The 23,312-nt window shown below is 35.2% G+C and overlaps 1 protein-coding gene across 1 annotated transcript; it reads left to right on the top strand.

Moving 5' to 3' along the window:
* Positions 1-2,024: 2,024 nt before the first annotated feature.
* Positions 2,025-22,641, top strand: LOC123675728 (uncharacterized phosphotransferase YvkC-like). Its single transcript, XM_045611206.1, has 21 exons — positions 2,025-2,304; positions 2,381-2,511; positions 2,564-2,871; positions 5,838-5,948; positions 5,999-6,217; positions 7,400-7,518; positions 7,568-7,732; positions 7,781-7,944; positions 7,998-8,143; positions 8,196-8,329; positions 9,582-9,723; positions 9,782-9,929; positions 12,174-12,437; positions 12,492-12,776; positions 14,668-15,055; positions 18,439-18,683; positions 19,150-19,304; positions 19,365-19,592; positions 21,680-21,894; positions 21,976-22,074; positions 22,435-22,641. Exons 1-21 carry the CDS (start codon positions 2,199-2,201, stop codon positions 22,563-22,565), a joined length of 3,903 nt encoding a protein of 1,300 aa, XP_045467162.1. The 5' UTR covers positions 2,025-2,198; the 3' UTR covers positions 22,566-22,641.
* The last annotated feature ends 671 nt before the right edge of the window (positions 22,642-23,312 follow it).

Here is a 23,312-nt window from a genome sequence, read left to right as displayed (position 1 = left end):
GCATCTCCAGATGAAATGTTATCTTTAATTATTGGATTCGCTGCATGAGTAATATCGCTATCGGCCACAACATCTTGATTTACATGAATGTTATCATTTTCCTTATCACATCGGATACATATTTTATCTTTTATCGAAATTTCATTTTCCAAAACAGAAATTTTGTATTTTAATAATACTGTGTTTTCTTCTAAGAGACGATTTCTGCTCTCAAGTTCATGAATTAATAAAAGATCCTGATGAGAAGAGTTTTCTGTGACTTCTATATTATTAACACTCTCAAGTATGTCATCTTCACTGGATTTAATACTGATATTAACAAATGTTATCTCTTCATCACAACATCTTTTCATCTTTTGGGCACAACTTCGGTGAAACATTTTGGTACAAATCTTGCACTTTGCACCACATTTTACAACGGAATTTTTACATCCGCCGCACTTAGACGGATCAATACGCGATCGATTATCCATAACGTCTGGTTTCGTTGACGAACTCATCGTGAATCAATATATGATATATATTTAATATTAATATAACAAAAATGTAATATAATATTCACATAATATTAGTAGTATTCATCATGCTTACTGAAACAATCACATAGCATGGAAGGACATATGATATATATGATATATCATCAAGTCCATCTAAATCATCAAGTTTCAAATCCATATCTTCTACTTCATCCTCAGATTCTGATACATCAGATCCGTCAGACGGAATATCCTCCAGCAAATTGAAAGCCTCATCACTCGTTATTTTAGAGAAATCGAAATTCCCATTCATATTGAAAATCTGTAAAGAATAGTCACATTTTACATATTTACTGGCGTAGTGGTACCAAATGGAACCACCAATAAAAGTATCAAAAATCACCTCAAGATTCGCCTATATTACAATGGCACATTACACAACAGAAAAATACATATTCATAAATATATCAAAATATAACTTACCTTATAAAACAGCCAGAGACGGTTTGATAATTTACCCTAAAAAATATAATCAAAACAAACGGCAAACTCGCAAAACACCTGTTGTTTACTGATTCTAAACCCCCACTTTGATTTCGCAATATGCGCTACCCGCGAAATATACGATGTATACATCGCTTTGCGCCGGGTGGTTCCAGGGCTCGATTACTCCGCCAGTTGGGGAACATATTTTAAAAGGTGGTCCCGGAGTGGAACCACCAGACCACAAAGGGTTAAGACGTAATTCTTTATTCGAAATACAGTGTAATGTGTAATGTCGTTTGTGGAAAGCATAAAGCCTCCCACAAACCAATGTGGCAAATGAGAATATTCGTGCCGCATCTGAGCCTGGATCCTACTAATTTATTATCGATTGATAGTTTGATAACGGTAGTACCGATTATTGATTGATAGTTTGATAATCGTTGGTACCGATTATCGATTACCAAGAAGATGTTTCCATGACGACACAAAAGTGCTTTAGTTTTGGAATTTTAACAATTCCAATGCGTTTTTGAAACGTATATCGTTCCTTTTTTAGCAATGGCGTACTTTTAACTTGTCTAATTTCAAATGCTCGAAAGTGATAGCTGTCATGATAGCAGACTATATAAAACCTTATATGTATATTTGTGTAGTAGATCTCTTGCACCTTCTCGTACATAGATTTTCGCAGTAATTTTTGTATAGTTTCAATTAACACCTAACACTTTACTTCTTAGTGACTGAATTGTTATGAACATTAATTAAAGTGGGCCTACAGGAAATGGGTAGAGCTTGGTAATAAACTATATCATCGCATTTCTTGATATCGAAATTTTCGACACGTTATTCAAATAATTGTGAAGATTATTGCTTCACAGTTTTCAACTTAGAAAAATCAATTTGGATCTCGGTTATTCACCTCAGTTCTTAATTCAGTACCTGCAATTTATCAAAACAACCGACAAAATTTGACTTTCACTGTTATGTTTACACGATTATGTAATTTAGGATTTTCCAAGGATGCCGCCAGAGGTAGTACCTACTTCTAACTCAGTTAGTATTTAATTGAGATAAGATGATGCAGTTTGATATTATTAGGTGCGTCTATCGTAGATACGCAAATTGACACCATCCAGAAATTTTCGACAAGCGATCTTATCATTATTCAATCAAGATTTTCATTTCTAAAGTACGTTTTGTTGCAGTTAGGATAATATTGAAAATTATTACCTAAAAATGTTGTCCTTTGTATTCAGTTTCTGCTACTACGCGATATTTGTTATTGTGCCTATTGTTGTTTTTGTGCTAGTTAATAACGACGATAATTTTCGTTCCAAAGGAGGTAAGAACAAAAAAATTCCGTTTAATGTTTTGTATTGTTCAGATGGATTTCGAACCGTTGAATTATTTCCTTGCAGGTTTCTTTTATTTGATCAAATTCATATTTGGTAGACGAGCAATCCAGAAGGCGCGAGAAAAAGTTAAAATTCCAAAAAGTCGCGAAGAATTGGAGCGCTATGAAAATCCTTCATGCATAACCAGGGAAAATGTGAGTCGATCTTCACTTGAATCATATTCGCACGGTAAATTTGAATTTTCAGATCTCGGAAGCGATTTCTTTCAGCGCCGTTGACCAACACGGAAATCAACTCAGTGTGAAGATAATTCTGAGAGTTGATCATATTTCTGAAGCCACATTATGTTTGAGACTCGGTGAAAATATTTATGTTCTACCTGATAAAGGTGGAGTGGCCAGAACACATATTCCAAACTATCAGTGGAAGTGCCAAGGTTTGAGTGTGGAAATCTTAGAGCCTTTTAAGAGGTGCAGGCTGAATTTCAATGGTTTTCTGAAAAATATATCTCCCAAGGGCCATGACAAAATAGAACATGTCAACATACGTTTAATGTAAGTAGAGAAAGCATCGTACAATGTATTTCAAATATTTTGAGGTCCCATTTGTACAGGTCGGGCAAATAAGCGAGGTAAGCGGCTATATCTCAGGATCCACTCATCGTAGAGACTTGCGGTAAAAAATTTTACCACTAAAGTAAACAAAAAAAACACTGGAAATTGTTTTGAAGTTCATACCTTCACCGCTAGGGGGCGTAATAGCTGTCGGCGACTAGAAAAATGCATTTTACTCGAAGAATTTTCATATTAAGTTGGAAAAAAAATATCATCACTGTAAACCTTGGAAAATTATCTACCTCTTTGAATTGTCACTTTCGATTTTGCGACATCAAATAAGGGTGGGGGAAAGATAGAAATCTGACTGATTGAAATGTCTGTAACTTCAGTTTGGCTCAACATTTTTGAGCAAATTAGATCTTATTTGAGAGACAACATCTTGTTGATTAAGGAAAAAATATACTCATGATGAATTTGATTTAGCTGCTTCCGATAGGGAGCGCTGAGTCAGAAGTTTATTGTTTTGTTCATTTTTCTCTGAAATTTCAAATGTAATGATAGGATTTTCTTAACAGAAACAAAAATTTCATTGAATTCGCATGAAAAAACCTGAAGGTAGCAAAGCGATAATTTCAGGCGTTCTGAAGTTATGGCCGAAAGAAGATATTCTTCAACTGATGCACTGCGAAAAACCAAATTGAGTCTTCAAGTTCTAACAGAAACAGAAATCCCATCAAATTTGTATGAAAAAACCAAAAGGTCGCAAAGCGATAGCTTCAGGGGTTCTCTAGTTATGGACGAAAAAAGATATTCTTCAACTGATGCACTGAAAAACTAAATTGTGTCTTCTTTCGGCCATAACTCCAGAACGCCTGAAGCTATCGCTTTGGGACCTTCTGGTTTTTTCATACAAATTTGATGGGATTTCTGTTGCTGTTAGAACTTGAAGACTCAATTTGGTTTTTCGCAGTGCATCAGTTGAAGAATATCTTCTTTCGGCCATAACTTCAGAACGCCTGAAATTATCGCTTTGCGACCTTCAGGTTTTTTCATGCAAATTCAATGAAATATTTGTTTCTGTTAAGAAAATCCTATCATTACATTTGAAATTTCAGAGGAAAATGAACAAAACAATGAACTTCTGACTTAGCGCTCCCTATCGGAAGCAGCTGAATCAAATTCATCATGAGTATATTTTTTCCTTAATCAACAAGATGTTGTCTCTCAAATATGATATAATTTGCTCAAAAATGTCAAGTCAAACTGAAGTTACAGACATTTCAATCAGTCAGATTTCTATCTTTCCCCCACCCTTATTTGATGTCGCAAAATCGAAAGTGACAATTCAAACAGATAGAGAATTTTCCAAGGTTTACAGTGATGATATTTATTTTCCAACTTAATATGAAAATTTTTCGAGTAAAATGCATTTTTCTACTCGACGATAGCTATTACGCCCCCTAGCGGTGGAGGTATGAACTTCAAAATAATTTCCAGTGTTTTCTTTTGTTTACTTTAGTGGTAAAATTTTTTACCGCAAGTCTCTACGATGAGTGGTTCCTGAGATATAGCCGCTTACCTCGCTTATTTGCCCACCCTGTACATGAATGTTCTATTATTGATTTAATTAACTACCGCCAATAAAGCCATTATTTGTACAAGGCGTACAACTCTGCTTTCGCCGTTTTTTTCCAAAATGCAAGGTTTTTTTGTAAAAAAACTGGTAATACATTTACGATTTGAAGTATAGTCCATCGGTGGCCATTACTTTCTCCCATTTTTCGGGCAGCCTACGAATCCCGCGTTGAAAAAAGTGATCATCTTTTGAAGCGAAATACGAATCGATCCAATTTTTTACTGCTTCATAAGATCGGAAGTGCTGGTCAGCCAGGCCGTGTGCCATTGATCGAAACAAATGATAGTCCGACGAAGCAACATCTGGAGAATATGGAGGGTGGGGTAGAACTTTCTATTTCAACGTTTCCAAGTATGTCTTGATCACTTTCGCAACATAGGGTCGAGCATTGTTATGGTGTAAAATCACTTTATCATGTATCTCGTTGTATTGCAGCCGTTTGTCTTTCAATTCTCGGCTCAAATGCATTAATTGCATTCGATAACGATCCCCTGGGATTGTTTCAGTCGGTTTCAACAACTCATAATACACAGAGCCGAGCTGGACCCACCAAATACTGAGCATTACCTTGGAACCGTGAATATTCGGTTTGACCGTCGACGTGGAAGCATGGCCGCGGGATATCGTAATGAACCCATTTTTCGTCTCCAGTCAAAATGCTATGCAGAAATTCCATCCGTCTTTGCCTTGCAAGCAGCTGTTCACAAGCAAACAAACGCCGTTCAATATCTCTCGGCTTCAACTCGTACGGCACCCAATTTCCTTGTTTCTGAATCATTCCCATGACTTTAAGGCGTAATGGCTTGTTGCGTCACTCTTAATTATCCTACCAAATTCTTGTTGCATTTCACACGAGTCTTGATCAAGTAATGTATTCAATTCTGCATCTTCGAAAACCTTCTCTCTTCCACCGCCATGCTGGCCTTCGACGTCAGAATCACCGTTCTTGAAGCGTTGAAACCACTTTCGGCACGTTCTTTCATTAATAGCGGTCTCTCCATAGGTATTTGGGAGCATTTGATGAGCCTTAGCCACCGATTTCTTCATATTTGAATCAGAAAATTAAAACTTTCCGCAAATGACAGAAAATTTGGCTCGTATGCTGACATGTTTAATCGAGAATAACTTTATGATGCAGACACAAATCGACTAATATTTTGATGGCGTTATGTTTACGAATACCTAAGCTTATTGTATGACATCTACGATCTATTTATTTCGACTACCATTTACCGCTACAGCTACGGCGGAAGCAAAGTTGTACACCTGATAATTTTTAAATTTTCTCATTGAGAATATTATTGAATTCATTCAATTACATTTTCAGATGGAATTGCTGTTCCAAACCAAATATATCTCTTTTAGACGACGATCTGAATCTTCTTGCAAGATGTTTGGCAAAAAACACGTGGAGAGACGGAAACTGGTTGAAGCTGTTGTAAGTTTCAAATGCGAAATTGATGAGGAATGCTCTTATTGCTGTTTTAGAGGCGACCAGAAGAGTATTGTGCAATTTGGCGCTCTCAAAGGTACAATATTCGTAGAGAATTCAGCGGAAACAAAGTTGAATATGACTTGCGTTAAAAGGAAAGAAAAAGGCACCGCAGACACAGAAGCTTTGAAAGAATGTTTGACAGTGTTTGCTGCTACTGAAAACGGCCACTTGCTCCACTTAGGTGTAAAATCTCTTAGGAACGGATGTCATGAGTAAGTCCACTTCCTGTCATGCAAAAATAGTCACTATATATCAAGATACTAGATATTCAGAAAATAAGGAATTACCACCAAGGTCACTTGCGACCGAGGCAAGATAATTTCGAGATTTCCTGAAGTATTTTGCGTCTATTTTTAGTAGAACCATCAATATTAAGTAACATATTGTGGGAGAAATTCATTGATAATTCGAAACTATTCATATTTTCTTCAAATCATAACATATATTACTGTGTCCGTAAAGTATGGAACAAATTCATTTTTAGCTAAACAGACCATTTTAAGAAATAATCCTGAAACACGTCGATTTTTTATTTTAATTTACCGTATTTTAAAATAATAATCTTATATACAGGGTGAATTAGTTTCGAGTAATGAGTGTATACTAATATGTTTAGGAGAAATATGTTTTTTTTTGTAAAATCGGAGTACCTAATTGCATTCCGTAATTTAAATATGTTGAAAAGCATGGCCAATTCACTAGATGATGTCGATCTGAAAAAAAACCTTTATAATTACACTTAGGTCTATGTATCGGGTGTCCCAAATTCGTTGTCTAGTGAGAGAATCCGTTTGAGCTAGAAAAAAATGGATGGCACTTTTTTAGGCGCGATTTTCGAGAAGAGAACCTTATAAATTAAACTGTTTTCAAGTTATAAGAGAAAATTGAAAAATGGCGTGAAATGAAAAGTTCTCATAACATCTTTATTATTGGTACTATAAACATAAGTTATAGTTTGATAAGAAATTTATATATCATGTTATACATTTTTGAAATGAATGAATGAATGAATGAGAGATCAAAAGATCCTGACTTCATGGAAGTGCTTTCCTAATATTTTTAAATATTATTTCTTATTTTTTTTTTCTGATGATCAACACGCAATTTGGATATCGCTTGAAATTGTTATTCAATATTTACTTGTAAAATCTCAACTGGGTCGGATCTGTTGTCAGTGAAATCATTATCAGTGAGTCGAACCTTATCGTTTGAGATTGTTCCCGTCCAAAATTTGAAAATTACAAATACTGTGACGAAATGAGAGAGCAATTTGTTCAGAAAAAAAATCGCTATAGGATATTTGGCAATTGGATGAATTTACATCGGAATAATGAAAATTTTATATTGCAAAAAATTAACTAAGAATGTAAAAATAATATTTTATGGTTTTACAGACTGAAATTTGGGCATGTTTTAACACATACCGGCTCTGTACACCCTGTAAAAAACTGTGATTTGGATTTGAGTAAAGCGAAACAGAGCATTTCAGATAATCTCACCATTCATGTCAAAGGTAATGAGTGGCACAACCTAATTCGAAGTATTAAAGGATGAATTTTTAGTACCTAAGAAAAAGTTGAAAGTAGTTCTCTCGATGAATAACAATAGTATTGTGGAAAATAAATATGATAATTTCCAAGGCTATAAAAACAAAAATATTCCATCTGAATGTACAATAAATAACCAAAGAGGATTTGCCATGTTGGACAATTGGACATATCATCAAGGTGAGCTGCAGAATATTGCAAGCTGTTCATTAACAGGTTTTGTTGCAGGAAATGGCTTGAAACGACCCAAACCCATTCTGAAGGCAATTAAAGTTGAAAATGTGCCAGATATCATTGTAACCCCTATTGGATCTGAAGAATCAAAAATGATAGAACTCACTGGTGGTAAAGGGTTATCGCTTTCACTCATGAAGAGTTCAGAAAATGATGAAGTAACTTTATTTACAAAACCCAAACATCGGAACTCAACCCTTTTTTGTTATAGATGTCAATACCAGATGGCTTTATTGTGACAACTCAAGCTTTCAAGAAACAGATAGAAAACAGTTTTCATCTTCGTAAGTCTGTGGCTTTACTTGAAGATATAGCTTTTGGGAGGGAAATAGGAGACTTGAAAAATGCCTGTAAAGTGTAAGGAATATATCGATTAATATTTGGCTCTTTCTCAAAATCGTTTTTGCAGTACCGAGGAACTCTTTCAAGATCATTGTATAACCCCTTACGTTAGACAAAGTATCATTGATGAACTGATGAAGTTCCGTAGGAAACATGACAATGAGAAAATTCCGTACCTGAGATGGGCTGTAAGATCATCTGGTAATCAGGATTTGTTTTATTTCTTTACTAGTTTTCACTCGCAGTTTTGCTCGCATCTTGATCACCATATTCTAATATAATATTTAACACCTTAGAAGGAAACGAAAATAATACAACGCAAATTATGTCATTCCATGTTGAGGTCAAATCCATGTATTATTATTATTATTATTATATCCATCTAAACAATGGACTAGTTTTCATTTTTTTGTTAAGGATTAATTCTAAAAATTTAAGTAAAATGAAACAAAAATGTGGAAGAATCATTGAAATATCTCTAGAAATGAAAAAGTTATGAGACTTCGAAGTTGCGCTTGGATGAATAATTTCATAGTACGTAGCGTCTAGTGTGTGACGTCACGGCACTTACACGGGGCGACTGGTATTCGCAGAGTGCTTACGAATTCATTGGTGTACAATCACTTGTGCCGTTCGTGTTGTGTTTTGTTCGTTATACGATGGCTGAATAACTTACTATACATATACATACATATAAATTACTTTTTTCTCTTTTTACTCCTCACATAAATATATTTTGCCATTGATAGACTTCAACAACCAGTACTACAGTACTACAAACTGTTTATGAAACGTTTTTTAAATAAATCATCGTTATGAGTTGAACCATGATGAAGCAAACTCAAAAGTAGATACTTACTTGAAAAGTTTAACTCCTTTTATTTCTGCACTGACATAAGATGGATTTGAAGAAAAAAACTCCATCACTGCGAATATATTTTAGGCAAATTGTCACTTTGTCCTTTCACGAAGCCTTCTTCCATTATGGTGACATAAAAACAAAACTCGAGTTAAAACTACACTGTACAACTACAAACGGCGCGAGAGCCTTGGCGTATTTATGGTGTAGCGATCACAGGCAAGAGCCGTGACGTCACAGACCAAAGACGTTCCGCGCTAAAATACGTAAATTTAAATAATCTATTTCTCAGTCATTTATTGATGGATTTTCAAAATTTTTTCACTGATTTATCAGTTTTTCTCTATATTTTAATTCTATCGTGTCAAATATAGTATTATCAACATCACTAAACTAGTCCATTATAGATTCCCTTGAATTGGAATTTTTCGGAAGTAAAATTAAAATAGTTCTCTTACTTAAGTCGACCACTTCTTGTGTTCAAAATTTCATATCTATCGGATGAGCCGTTTGTGCGTGTAAAATTAACAAACAAACATATATTCGCAGTAATTATGTTGTTTGGATTCAATTCTCAAGACATTACATTTGCAGCTTTAACGGAAGATTCAGAGGATTGTTCGTCTGCAGGACAAAACAGCACATTTTTGGGGTCTCAAACAGACAAGGATGTCCTACTAAAGATATGTAGATGCTGGGCTTCACTCTTTACCTATCAGAGCGTGATGTATAGAAAGTAAGTTTCCATAAGGTTCCAAAGTATTCCGTGTGTTTCTATCATATTTTTCCTTCAGGCAACATGGATTACCAGTACATACTGCCATGGCTGTTGTTGTTCAAAAGATGATACCCGCTGAGTCAGCTGGGGTTCTGTTCACCTGTCATCCTTCAACTTCTGAACCATCCAAGATGGTCATCACATCGAATTTCGGATTGGGAGAGGTAAATATATGATATTTACATCATTCAGTCACTTATATTTTTTCTTATCTGGTAAAACAAATATTATACCTCTGTTGTATAAATATACCCTAAGGGGATACACTATCCCTTTCCGAAGGCTGTGTTAGTGGCAAAATTTATACAAACTGTATTTTTACCAACTGCAATATTACTAGAGAATGAAGAAATACCTAAAAAATTTCGTAATCGTATCTGACAATGTTTCGAAGATAGAGACTAAAAACTTTTTACAAAAATAGAATTTCGGAAAAGTGTGCCTATATTAATTTTTCGAAATATGTTTAGATGAACTTTTTCCATGAATTCAAACCTGCTGAAATAACAAGCAAACACCCTTTGTACATATACTTAAGTATAAAAAAGAATGCATGTCTATCCGTGTCTTGTAGGTATTAATCCAAGTATTCATTCAATCGACAATAAAGATTGGGAAGTCGTTGGGTACGCTTTAGCGTAAATTTCTGGCATAGTATAGCGTCAAAATGATAGGCGTTGATAAATCAATCTGAAGAGAACTGAAACAGGTACATTCGCCATTTTGTAACAAACAACATTTGACCAAAGGGACCTACACCGGCGAATTCGCCATTTTGCAACACAATTTTCTGAGTAAGATCCCTTTGAGATGTTTTTCATATGAAAATAAACACGTTTGAATTCAAATAACAATAGAAATAGATTGTTACAAAAACAAGTTTCGTTAAATTTTCCTCTTTCTAAGAACTTAGTCTTTCAAGACAGGGCCGTCGCCAGACATTTTGGCGTAAATCAAACTTAGCCGTCCTAATTGTCCTGCTATTGAATTAATATGTTTTGTTATTTATCGTTTTGAAGATTCTTCGATATTTCATTAATTGAAGAGTCTTTGAGAAAACCTAATTACTTCAAAATGAATCAAATTTTGAAAGTGAATACTATAAGAACGGATTGTTGACTTATTCAAACGTTAATATTGGGTATACTCCAAATGGCACAACCTATATTTCAGTTTTTCGAGTATTTTTCGAAGATAATAAAATTTGCTACCTAATAAAAAAAATAAAATACATGGTTTTGGTATGCCATTTGGAGTAGGCCGATATAAACGTTTGAATAAATTATCAAAGAATCTTATCATTTTGAACACCCAGTAGAGTTCTCAATTATAATCAAAAAGTCATCAATACTTACGTCCGGTCTTCTAGTATTCACTTTCAAAATGAAAGAGTCCTGAATCCTCTAATAAGGACACATGTATTCCTAGCGATTGTATAAAGTTAGACCAACTTAGGAACTCAAGGATAAGGGATTACATAGAATTAATGTCATCAATAACTTTGGAATTATATCAAGCCTCATTATGCAATTTTTAAATTTCTCGAGGAAAATATAGGAACTCCCTATTTTACATTAATGTACCATCATATATTTATAACTAGTTTACAATATACAGGATGATTCACCGCGATGGCCTATTAAACGTTTATGGAAAACTAATCATAATTTTGTGCTGAAAATTTGCATATTGCGGTTTGAGATGATGATCTTTCTCCCCAAAATATTTTTAGATATCTAAAACTTCCGGTTATACCGGAAACAGTCTACTACTTCCTCATTTCAAATGACGCACTCAGTAAATTATTGCATCATTAGATATCTTCTTTTATGACAATTTCAGCAATATGCCATACCTTGGATATAAGCTCAACGGTTCTTGAGTTAATGAGATTTTTATGAAAATAATGGTGGCGACGAGGGCTCGAATTTTTTTTTGTATTCCCGCAGAGAATTTTTTTTGCGAAAAAACCTTCTCCATTTTCAATTCTGCAATTACGTAATATACTCTATATATAAGACTGTTTGCGTTTTGGACCAAAAATGTACAGGTTTATCAGAAGATCATGAAGTTAAACAACTCAAATCCATCAAAACTCGAGATTTTCGAATAAGAACCTATATTTTTTATTATTTCAGTCAATTCTACGTAAAAAAGGGGTGTTACTTAAACATACCCTATATCTAAAATTAATACTTCAAGAGTTATCGAGAAAGAACTTTAAATGAGGCCATCGCGGTGAATCACTCTGTATATAATGACTAATTTTGTGTAAGAATACAATTGTTTTGTTATAGCAGGTAATAAGGAAAACAAAAAGAACTGGAATTTATTTTGAGATATACCGATAAATAGTAGCTTATCACCGAAAATGAAATAGGAAAAACTATAAGTTAGTATTGTTTCAGACTGTGGTTTCTGGAGAATCGGAACCTGATACAATAACCCTCTCTAGGACTTTTGACGGCTACCTATCTCTTGATTCTATAGTTTTGGGCTCCAAAATCAACTCTTTAGTAATGAGCAGATACAGACTCCATAAACAGACTAGCGATGACAAATCTGGCCAACAGACTTTATCTAAAGTTCAAGCCCTCAAACTGGGACAAGTTGGATTGGCCTTGGAAGAAGCCTTCGGTAGCCCTAGAGACATCGAATGGGCCTTTTTCAAGGTAAGCAAGCAACGGTTTTTTCTATTCTACAGATTATATTTGTCTCAATCTTAGGATCAACTATACATCCTCCAATCTCGACCTGTTACTAATCTAAACCAGTGGACTGACGACGAACTAACCCATGAACTTGACAGCGCCCACATTTCCAATGATATATTTTATACAAGGGCTAATATAGGAGAAGTATCACCATTTGCACTCACAGCATTGACTTACAGTTCCCTGATGAACAGTATCGAGAAAGCATGCCAGATCACAATGTTTGGAAAATACGATCCCTATGTTTCCATAACTTTTATGTATAATCATCACTTTTGCATGATTGAGCTCTTGGCTGTAAGTATTTATTTTTTTTTATTTACTGATATTAGGCCAATTGAAAAGTCCCCAGTCTGATGCATAGATGGCGGTGCTAGTATTAAATCCAATTTGCTAGTTAGTACCAACCTTCAAACGATACGTGTCAAAATTTGACAGCAGTCCGACCATTAGTTTGTGAGATATTGCGTTGTGAGTGTAGCTACTTTTGTTATTTAAAAAAAGATGGAGAGAAAAGAATTTCGTGTGCTGATAAAATATATTGCTTTTTGAAGGAAAAAAATACAATTGAAGCAAAATATTGGCTGGATGAAGAGAAATCAGAAAAATCAACCATCATTGATTGTTTTGGTAGGCTAAGTATAAACGTGGTGAAATGAGCACCGAAGACAGCGAACGCAATGGACGCCCAAAAGAGGCTCTCAACGACGAAAAAATTAAAATTTCACACAATAATTTTGAATGACCGTAGAGTGAAGTTGATCGAGATAGCAGACATTGTGAAGATATCATCTGAATATATCATATCATTCACAAATATTTGTACATAAGAAAGCTGTGTGCAAAATGGGCGCGCGCGATCAAAAGCAACAACGTGTTAATGAGTCTGAGCAGTGTTTGAAGCTGTTTAAGTGCAATAAACCTGAATTTTTGCGTCGATATGTGACAATGGATGAAACATGGCTCCATCATTTCAATATTGAGTCCAATCGACAGTCAGCTGAGTGGACTGCACACGATTAACCGAATCCAAAGCGAGGAAAACACAACAGGCAAGGTTATGGCATCAGTATTCTGGGATGCGCAAGGTATAATATTCATTGATTACCTCTAAAAGGGCCAGATCATTAAAAGCGATTATTATATAGCGTTATTGGATTGTTTAAAGGATGAAATCATTAAGGAACGGCCCCATTCGAAGAAAAAAAGGTGCTGTTTCATCAAGACAATGCGCCGTGTCACAAATCAATGAGAACAATGGCAAAATTGCATGAATTGGGCTTTGAATTGCTTCTGCATCCACCGTATTTGCCAGATCTGGCCCCCAAAGACTTTTTCCTGTTCTCAGACCTCAGAAGAATGCTCGCTGGAAAGAAATTTAGCGCCAATGAAGAAGTAATCGCCGAAACTGAGTCCTATTTTGGAACGAGAGACACATCGTACTACAAAAATGGTAGCGCAAAGTTGGAAGATCGCTATAATCGCTGTATCGCCCTCGAAGGCAACTATGTTGAATAATAAAATCGAATTTTGCCAAAGAAATGTGTTTTACTATAGTTGACTGGGGACTTTTCAATTGGCCTGTTAGAGAGAAAAAATAATTATCTCCCTTAAAATATTCAAACTCATGTTTTACAAATATATTATGTTAAAAAAGTACCTGGAATCGGTCGATGAAATTATAAAATATTTATTATTGATCCAAATTTATTGCATCCCCTCGAAAGTAGATGCCTTCATAAGTATTAAATTTTCACGAAAGAGAATAATCAATCATGAATTCAATTCATGAAATCGTGATTTGATTTCAAAAAGAGGAAAACCAGCTAGACTTAAAACGCAATCAGATATATGTAGGTTTTTTAATTCTAGCCGGAAAACCTTTTTTTTTTGACAAACTTTGACACTTCTAGCCAAAGCTTGATAAAATATTCAGTTTCATCGTAGCAGTGTTCAATTTCACAAGTTCAATTTCATAATGGTGTCAGATTCCTGAAAAATTAATTCCTTGATTTTACCTTTAAAATTCATGGATTTTGTTCTCGAACTAGGAGAACCAATGCGGTATAGCAAACTAGCACCTGTGAACATTAGATTACTTTATTTTCTGGAACGATTCCAAGGGGTTTTTTAATTGGAAATATCAAATCAAGAAGGAAGTAAATTTTTGACGTGTTTTATTTTCAAGGGTTTTTACGGAAGACCCCTGAAAGATATAGAAACCTTCAACCAGATGGTGGACCTGGCTATTTTCGGTCGTCCTGTCCTAACCGAAGAGATAAACCAGAAAGCGATAGCCAGATATGGAGTTAAACCCAGTTATATGAAGATCGTAGAAGTTCTATACATGTTGAAGAATGGATATTTTGGCGCTTCAATGGTGAAAGGCCTTCTTGAGGACGAAAAACGTCTGGATATTGGACTCACTGAAAAAGATACAACCTTTGAGATATATGAAAAGATCGATAAGGCCTTGGAGCAATATATAGGAATCAGTTTCAAACATTGCGTGATATCAAGCTTATCGGTTTGCTACCAATTTATTGTAATGAAAAAGCTGATCAATGGACAGAAAGGTGAGTTCAAATTTTTAATATCATTCTGGTATGTTTAGACGGTACGAGTCTGTCCACTTAGTATCGGTTTCTAGGAGTGGGGGTTCTTGAATATTTATAATGGGTCAGCAGATAGTTTATGCAGGTTAACGCCTTGATTGAAGTACCTACTGAATCTTTTTAGTTCAAAACGTTTCAGAGCTAAAAAAGAATTCTCTGAATGATGAGACCGAATAACTCGGTTTCGAGTAAATATCACTTTGAATGGAAACCTATTGGCGTAAGTTTCGCTCCATCTCTTTAAAAAAATAGAGATAATTAAATGAATATATACTTACTGACAAAGAAACTGCAACACCCAGAAGGAGCTGTTTAAATTTTAATTTTTTTTGGTAAAACATAGTATAGCAAGGAGTGAATGATTGAAATTTGGAGAAAAAACGAAGGGTTAACAATTTTTTTCACTCAATTTGTTAATAATGTGTTTGTCCACCGCGATTATCTATACACTCCTCAGCACGACTCGGCATTGATGCAATAAGATTTCTTCTTGAGGGATAATATCCCAAGCTACCTGTACTTCATGTCTCAGAGACGTCAAAGTCCGTGGGGGCTGGGGATATTGCTTTTTTTTTCAAGCCTTCTACTCATGATGTCCCAAACACTCTTTTTTTAAATGTAGCAGATGACATCCTGCGCTCTTTGGATCGGGGGCATGCTTCAATTCTTACCCTGTTAGATTTTACAAAGGCCCTAGACCATGAGTTGCTCTGTGTTTAATTGAGTTATTACGGTTTTGATGAATATCCTTTGAGATTGATTGACGTTAAATTACGTGATGCATTTTCGGAGTACTGCCTGATAACTTCGGGTGTTCCTCAAGGTTCCATTCTTGGTCCTCTGCTATTCCTTGTATATATAGCTGATATGTATAAGGTTGTTAAGTTTGTTGACATCTATTCTTATTGCGATGACACTCAGGTTCATCTCTCTTTCCTCCCCTCTGCCATTTCAATAGCTGTCGAACGGTTAAATGAAGACTTGTCGACCATTGTGCAGAACAATCTGAGAATAAACGTTAAAAAATGTTTCTATATACCCTTCTTTCCGAGAACGTTTCATGCGGAGGTTGAGGTTATGATAGGTGTTGAGAAGATTCCATTCTCCTCCTGCTGTAGGAACCTTGGAGTATTTTTCGATTGTCGACTGAGATTTAGGGAGCATATCCCGATGCTGTTGAGAAATTCTTTTCTGGCACTACTTTATTTGTATCGTAAGAGACAGTTTTTAGATTTCCATTCACGTAAGTATCTCTACGAAACTCTTGTGCTGTCCAAGCTGAGAGATGGATTGACAGTTTTTTATCCATGCCTAGATTCCATCGAGAGATATAGGTTGCAAAAAGTGCAGAATTCGTGCTGCAGCTACGGTTTAGGTTTGAGAAATTCATATGAGTATTACTGTATATCGGTACGGGCATTCCTCCTTATTTGGAAGCCAAGTTGGTCTACAGACAAGATGTTCACCGTATTGCTTTAAGGCATGGGCGGAGGCTCATGCTGCCTCGATCTGGCAACATGAGATCGGGCATTATCTTGCTGAAATATTGGATTCTCGAGCCGGTTAAGGTAAGGTAGAACATATGGATCCACTTTTTCTTGAAGGTAACACAGCGCTGTCATGTTGCCTCGAATTAAGACTAAAGATGACCTACTTGCATGTGCAATAGCACAGCACCACATAACGCTCCACTGAAGTTCACGTCTTTCTCCCCGACGTCGTTTAACCCTTTTTCGGTCATCATGGAGAATCGAGATTCATCAGAAAAGATGACCTGATTTCATTCCACATTCCAATGTTGACGTTCTCTGCATCACTGTAATCGTTGCCGGTGATGCTCATCCGTCAGAGGTAATACAAGATGGGGTCTATAATGCTGCATTCCAAAAGACCTTATCCGGCGGTAAAACGTTCGGATAGTTACAGGATGGCCTTGTGCTCCTAACCACTCATCAGCCAAAGATCGAGTTGTCGAAAAATCGGTCTCTAATGTCCATAAATTCTAGACGTCGATCTTGAACTTCATTTGTTCCCCTTCGACGTCCGGTATACATTCTTAATGCTAGCCAATATTTAATTAATAAATGTTAATATCTTTTTTTCTGAATAAGGTTATCACCTCTATTTTATTTTTTCGAAATCCTCACAGAATATGCAATTTTTCATTTTAATATGCGAAAAAGGTGCAGTGCTTTTTTTTACATCACCTCAGTTCGAATTTGGTACGAACCAAACACACATAAATACATGTACATGTACATAAATATGTACCTTCTTTACATAGACTGGAGAAAACGAGAAACATGCACATATATAACAGCCTAAAACTCTATAACAAACTACCGGATAGCCTGAAATTACTACATTATAATGCCTTCAAGAAAAAAATAAAGAGCTTGCTTGAAGAAAATGTATTCTACTCGATGGATGAGTTTCTGTCCCATAAATTCTAGTCATTCCTATGAAAAATTGTGTATTTTGCCGTTGATTATATCGTACTGTGAAATTTGTAACGTGTGAACATGTATTTATATTTATTATATACATTTATTTTGACAGCATCTGTAAATACTTGAGATGAATATATATATATATATATATCTATCTATCTATCTATCTATCATCTCCAAAACGTGAATTTTAAATATTTTTTTTAGAATCCCTGTAAATATTTCGTGCTATTTTTCAGTGCATAAATTGAAGCATTCGACAATATTCACGCAAGAAAATTGATTTCAAAATTATTTAATTGTTACCTATGGCATGAGAGGAAGTATTCAAAGTGAAAAAAATCAACATTTTCATAAAACGTCAAATATCTCGAAAACTGTGAGACTATCATAGAAACGACTTTTTCACATCAGGTACTCAGGTAGAGCACCTTCTGATCTACATTCCGTTTTCGTTTGGAGTGGTCTTTTTGGGACACCCTGTATAAATATATTCATTAATATGTTCACTTATTTTACATATATTCTTTTATATAAAACAATTATAACTCTAATTTGGAAGTACGGACTTGAAATTTGGGTATGCGCAGGCAAGTCAAATATAGCTATCATCCAAAGGTGCCAGTCTAAGATACTGCGTATGATAGCCAACGCATCCTTTTACAACCTTTAACACAAGTCAACGAAACAAGAAGACTGCAGAGGAAATGGCCAACTGACCTGATGGACTACTAAGAGATTCTCCTAATGGGGAAAATATCTGCACGACATGTTGAAATAGTTTTCTTAAAATAAGCTCATAGAATGTATTCTGATTGCTGATAAATAAACTCTTATAAAAAAAAATATGTTCACAGATATCGTTGATAAAAATTAAAATGATTTTCTGTTTAGAAATCAAGAAAGAGCATTACAGCGATCTTGCCTTGATATTATCCAGTTGCGTGGACGTTATTTCGGCAGATGTTCCAGCGAAACTAGAGAAGATGACTGAAATAATCAGAAGATCCAATTTAACCAGTCAATTTCAAAAGGTGGACCCTGAAGAAGGTGTGACATGGCTGAAAAATAACTGTACAGAGGCTTATTATGAACTTAACGAATTTTTAAACAACCACGGTCATAGACTTCTAGGGGAAGTGAGTATGTTTGTAATTTTTTTTTCTACAATTATCCCCTACCTTTGTAAGCATCAGAGATTCAATATATGCTATACCTTCAGCGCTTATAGCTTAAAGCAAAAGACAAAAAGGGTTAGGTTTAGGTTGATAATGGGTGTGCGAGGAAATGGTATGGAGATTTTTCTGTTTTTACTTCAAATTCAATTCTGTCCGACTGTGAAGACAACAAATTTTTTTTTATTATTATTTCATATGTAACATATAATATTTGTATATAGATCCGACTAAATAGCAGGAATCCACTTTTTACAAGTATGTAAAATAATAACTCGAATGTTCGTTCAGTGTTCAGGAGGATCGTATCACAAAACCCCTTATCCAGTTAAATTAACCGACATCAAGGTCTCCAAAAAAGAAAAAACGAGGACTCGAATGCCCATAATGTTAAACCTTCTCTCGAATTTTTTAATAATTTCTTTTACAGATGGAATTGAGTTTAGCGACTTGGGGTATGGATCCATCGATAGTTATAAGAATGCTACAGACGAACTGTAAATTTCCAATAACTGACAAGAAGGAAAATATTGTCCCCAAAGACATAGTGAATTCACTACAGTCTCCTATGAGCCGACCCACTAAGTAAATTAATTATATTGCCTTCGATCTAACTGTTGAATTTCAAATTGTTTCTTTCTTCAGGGTTTTCATTCGGTTCATGGTTGACAAGTACAGAAAAGCTGTTGGTTACAGAGAGATATCGAAGTCTACTTTAGTAAGAGCTGCTAACAAATTCAGGATAGCTTACAGAACTCTGGCAAAGAGGATGACCAAGGAAGGTATCATTCCAGCAGAAGACCTGATGTTCCACATGACGCAGTACGAAATATGGCAGGTATTGCATAGGAAGAATCCTGCCTTGATATCAAAGTAAGTATCGGATTATACAGACTGTTTCATGATATGTTGAATTGATATGCTTATCCTGAGATATTTTCATGAGCGAAATTATTTTCTATTCGATAGATCGCCTGTCCTAATGTTTCTGGACTTCTACCTTTGGGTAAGATGTAATCTTCCGCATAGATGTTAGGTCCATAGACCTTAGTTCAGGCGACCCAACCCGCCACCTGTTATGACTTCGAACATGAATTCAGAAAAATATCAACTATGCTTTATTTTCGGAATGGTAATTTTTAGCTCTATCGAAATATGTAGAAATATGCAGAGTGTCCCATTTGAAAAAAAAATCATAGGGATTTCTCATGAAATATCAGTTTGCGGAAAATTCAATTAACGTTATTGAATTCTACGTAAAAAATTGCCAAAAGAACGTTTTTACAGAAATGAAAAATTTTCAACAGAAAAAAAGTAGCAGCAATATTTCGACAATGAACATTTTTGGAAAACACCCTGTAACGGTAATAGCTATGGAGTTGCGGTTTTCCCCAATGATTTTCTCATGCAAATTGGCCCTCAGACACCGAGATCAGTTTTCCTCTATCTAGTATAGAAATACAACTTCTCATTCAAAAGTGTTCACTTCATAATCGTGATATTTATCTTCTTACCACGCCCACAATAAGAATTTTGGCACACAAAACTTCTTATCTTGAAGCAAATTTAATGCCGTTTCCAGATTTGTGGTCGAATTTGATGTGGCTACAAGGATAACTGAAATATAATCGATTTTATGGAAAAACTTGAAATATTTCGTTAAATCAAGAAATGTTGAATTGAAGAATAACCATTAACATTTCGAACATGTGAAAAATGACATTTTTGGTTGCAACTAACTTGTATGATCTTCCCTTAAAGTTTGGCCGTTTCAAAAGAAGACACCCTGTATGGTATATAATACTATATTCAATAAATGTATTAATGAAAAAATAAAACACTTGCCTATGTTTTTCAAAATTGTGAAACATAGAGTCAAGTGTTTTATTTATTTTATTAATATTGAAATTATTATTCACTAAGTGATAAGCGAGGAATGAATTTCGACAAAAAGTGTATGTTCTTGGTTTATGTTCAAACGTGAATTTACCAAATATCCAAAATTTACAACTGCTACGAAAAGTAGCCTATTCTTCGCAGCATACACAATTTCAAAACTATGTATTGCTCATACTGTGGGAAATATTATTCCCCACGGCACTTTGCCCACACCTCGCTTGGTAGACCAATGAAATTGCGCTCTTGAGTCGTTTCTATGGAAACGCAATAAATTATCAGATACTGTCAACGAAGGAAATTTTGATTGGACTCAAGTCCATTACTTGAATTATTGAAATTTGTGCAGTTGTAGGAAATAGTATATTGTGCAACAAGTGGGGAAAGTCCAACTTTTCTCGCGAGTGTGGCAGTTTGTGGCACGAGCCTGAAAGGCGAGTGCCGCAAACACACGAGCGAGAAAAGGACTTTCTCCACATGTTGCACACTATACTTTTCCTACAACTGCACAAATTTCAATAATTAATGTAATGGACTTGATTCAAATCAAAATGGCCTTCGTTGACAGTATGTGCTAATTTATTGCGTTTCCATAGAAACGACTCAAGAGCGCAATTTCATTGGTCTACCAAGCGAGGTGTGGGTAAAGTGCCGTGGGGAATAATATTTCCCACAGTTTGAGCAATATATAGTTTTGGAATTGAGTAAGCTGTGAAGAATACGCTACTTTCCATAGCAGTTGTGGGAAAAGTATAGTGTGCAACATGTGGACAAAGTCCTTTTCTCGCTCGTGTGTTTGCGGCACTCGCCTTTCAGGCTCGTGTCACAAACTTCCACACTCGCGAGAAATGTTGGACTTTCCCCACTTGTTGCACAATATACCTACTATTTCCGGACCGAAAACAGTTTGGGAAAGTTTGTTGCATTGCGATGAATCAGAATATTGGATTACCGCATTTTTTTGTGTCAATTTTCACCGAGAAAGTTACCATTCTTGAAAGATTCCAGAATTAAGTTTAATTCTCCTCGGAAAACTTGGTTTTTAAATCTCTATAAAATTTCAGAGCAGCCAGAAGACAAAGACTTTATCCCACTTGGAATAAGCTCAGGTTTCCAGAGGTGATGTTAGAGATGCCTGTTCCTGAACTGGAAGATGATGATACTTTCGAAATTTCCAACTCGGATATCTTTTGCTCTGGTACACCAGTGTGCGTCGGAGATGTGCAAGGCAGAGCGGTAGTTATCACTTCTCTGGATGATGTGCATTTATTAAAGCAAGGTACGAAAACAAAGAACACATAAATGACAAAATATATCTGTATTGGAGAAGACATTTTTAAAGAGAATATTGAATTTTTAGGAGACATTTTGGTCACCAGAAGCACGGACATTGGGTGGTCCCCTTATTTTCCAATACTTTCAGGTATAGTGACAGAACTTGGGGGACTCATGTCTCACGGTGAGTTTGTGGAGATTTTAGATGGTTTATTATTTTCAAAAACAATTCGCTTTCTAAAGCCTTTCTCGGAAACCATAAACGCTTTATTGACATTAAATTTGTTACAAATCGGTTGCTATACCTCATTGATCTTTTCAACTCAAATAACAAAAACTATAGAAAAAAGTTTTGGAGTAGTTTTCATTTCTTCAATTTCATATGTTTTTTTGGGGTAATGAAACCGAATCTGAAATAGAAAAATTGACATTTTCCGAGTAAAACTGCAAAAAATTAAAGTCAATAATTTTTTTATTTTTTGTCGCGATATTTCGAAGGAATTATAAACCATTTAGTTTAAAATTTGTTTTTTGTTTGGTTTAGGTGCTGTTGTAGCTAGAGAATATGGACTACCGTGTGTAGTAGGAGCACATAACGCTACCCGATTGTTTAAGACTGAAGATAAGGTACACCTCTCTGGAAAGAATGGATTGATCAAACTGATCTCTAGATGAATTTATACCAATTTTTATATGTGTTTCAATTAATTCGATTACAAATGTAAATAAAATTTTGTTTAAGTGTTGAAAATTACTGAAATTATCCCGAAAATATTGCCGAAATTGCCATCAAAAAAGCTATCTAATGATGCAATAATATACTGGATGTGCCATTTGAAATAAGGAAGTAGTAGTCTGTTTCCGGTATAACCGGAAGTTGTAGAGATCTCAAAATATTTAAGGGAGAAAGATCATTATCTCAAACCCCAATATGCAAATTTTCAGCTCAAAATTCTGATTAGTTTTCCATGAACGTCTAATAGGCCATCCCGGTGAATCACCCTGTATAACACGGAATTTTCCTGCCTGAGAAAATAGAAAGTGAATAGGTACCTAAAATAACTACATCTGTTTCATTCTTTATCAAAATAAATTCACGAAAGAATATAATAGATATGAATAACAGAAAATGCAATTCCAATATGTTTTAATTTTCTTCAAATAAAAATACTATTGTGCCTTCAAAATATAAAAGAGGACACGACTGTCCTGCTACACTGACCGCAGACAGACAAAGGAAAGACGACAAACCATTTCTCCCTTTTTTGATCAATTGATTACGTCTAGTGTTGTAATTCGGTTTCCATAGTTTTCCAATTTATTTATTATTAATCAGCGCATCACATTACCGTCCAAACGATGCGATCAAAATGTGCCAGATAACGGTCAGAGGTGGAAAATTTCACTTCGCTTCCGGAAAAT

This window comes from Harmonia axyridis, chromosome 3 (genome assembly GCF_914767665.1).
Source record: "Harmonia axyridis chromosome 3, icHarAxyr1.1, whole genome shotgun sequence".
NCBI lineage: Eukaryota > Metazoa > Arthropoda > Insecta > Coleoptera > Coccinellidae > Harmonia > Harmonia axyridis.
Note: the sequence above shows the minus strand (reverse complement) of the source record. Positions and strands in the feature narration are given on the sequence as shown.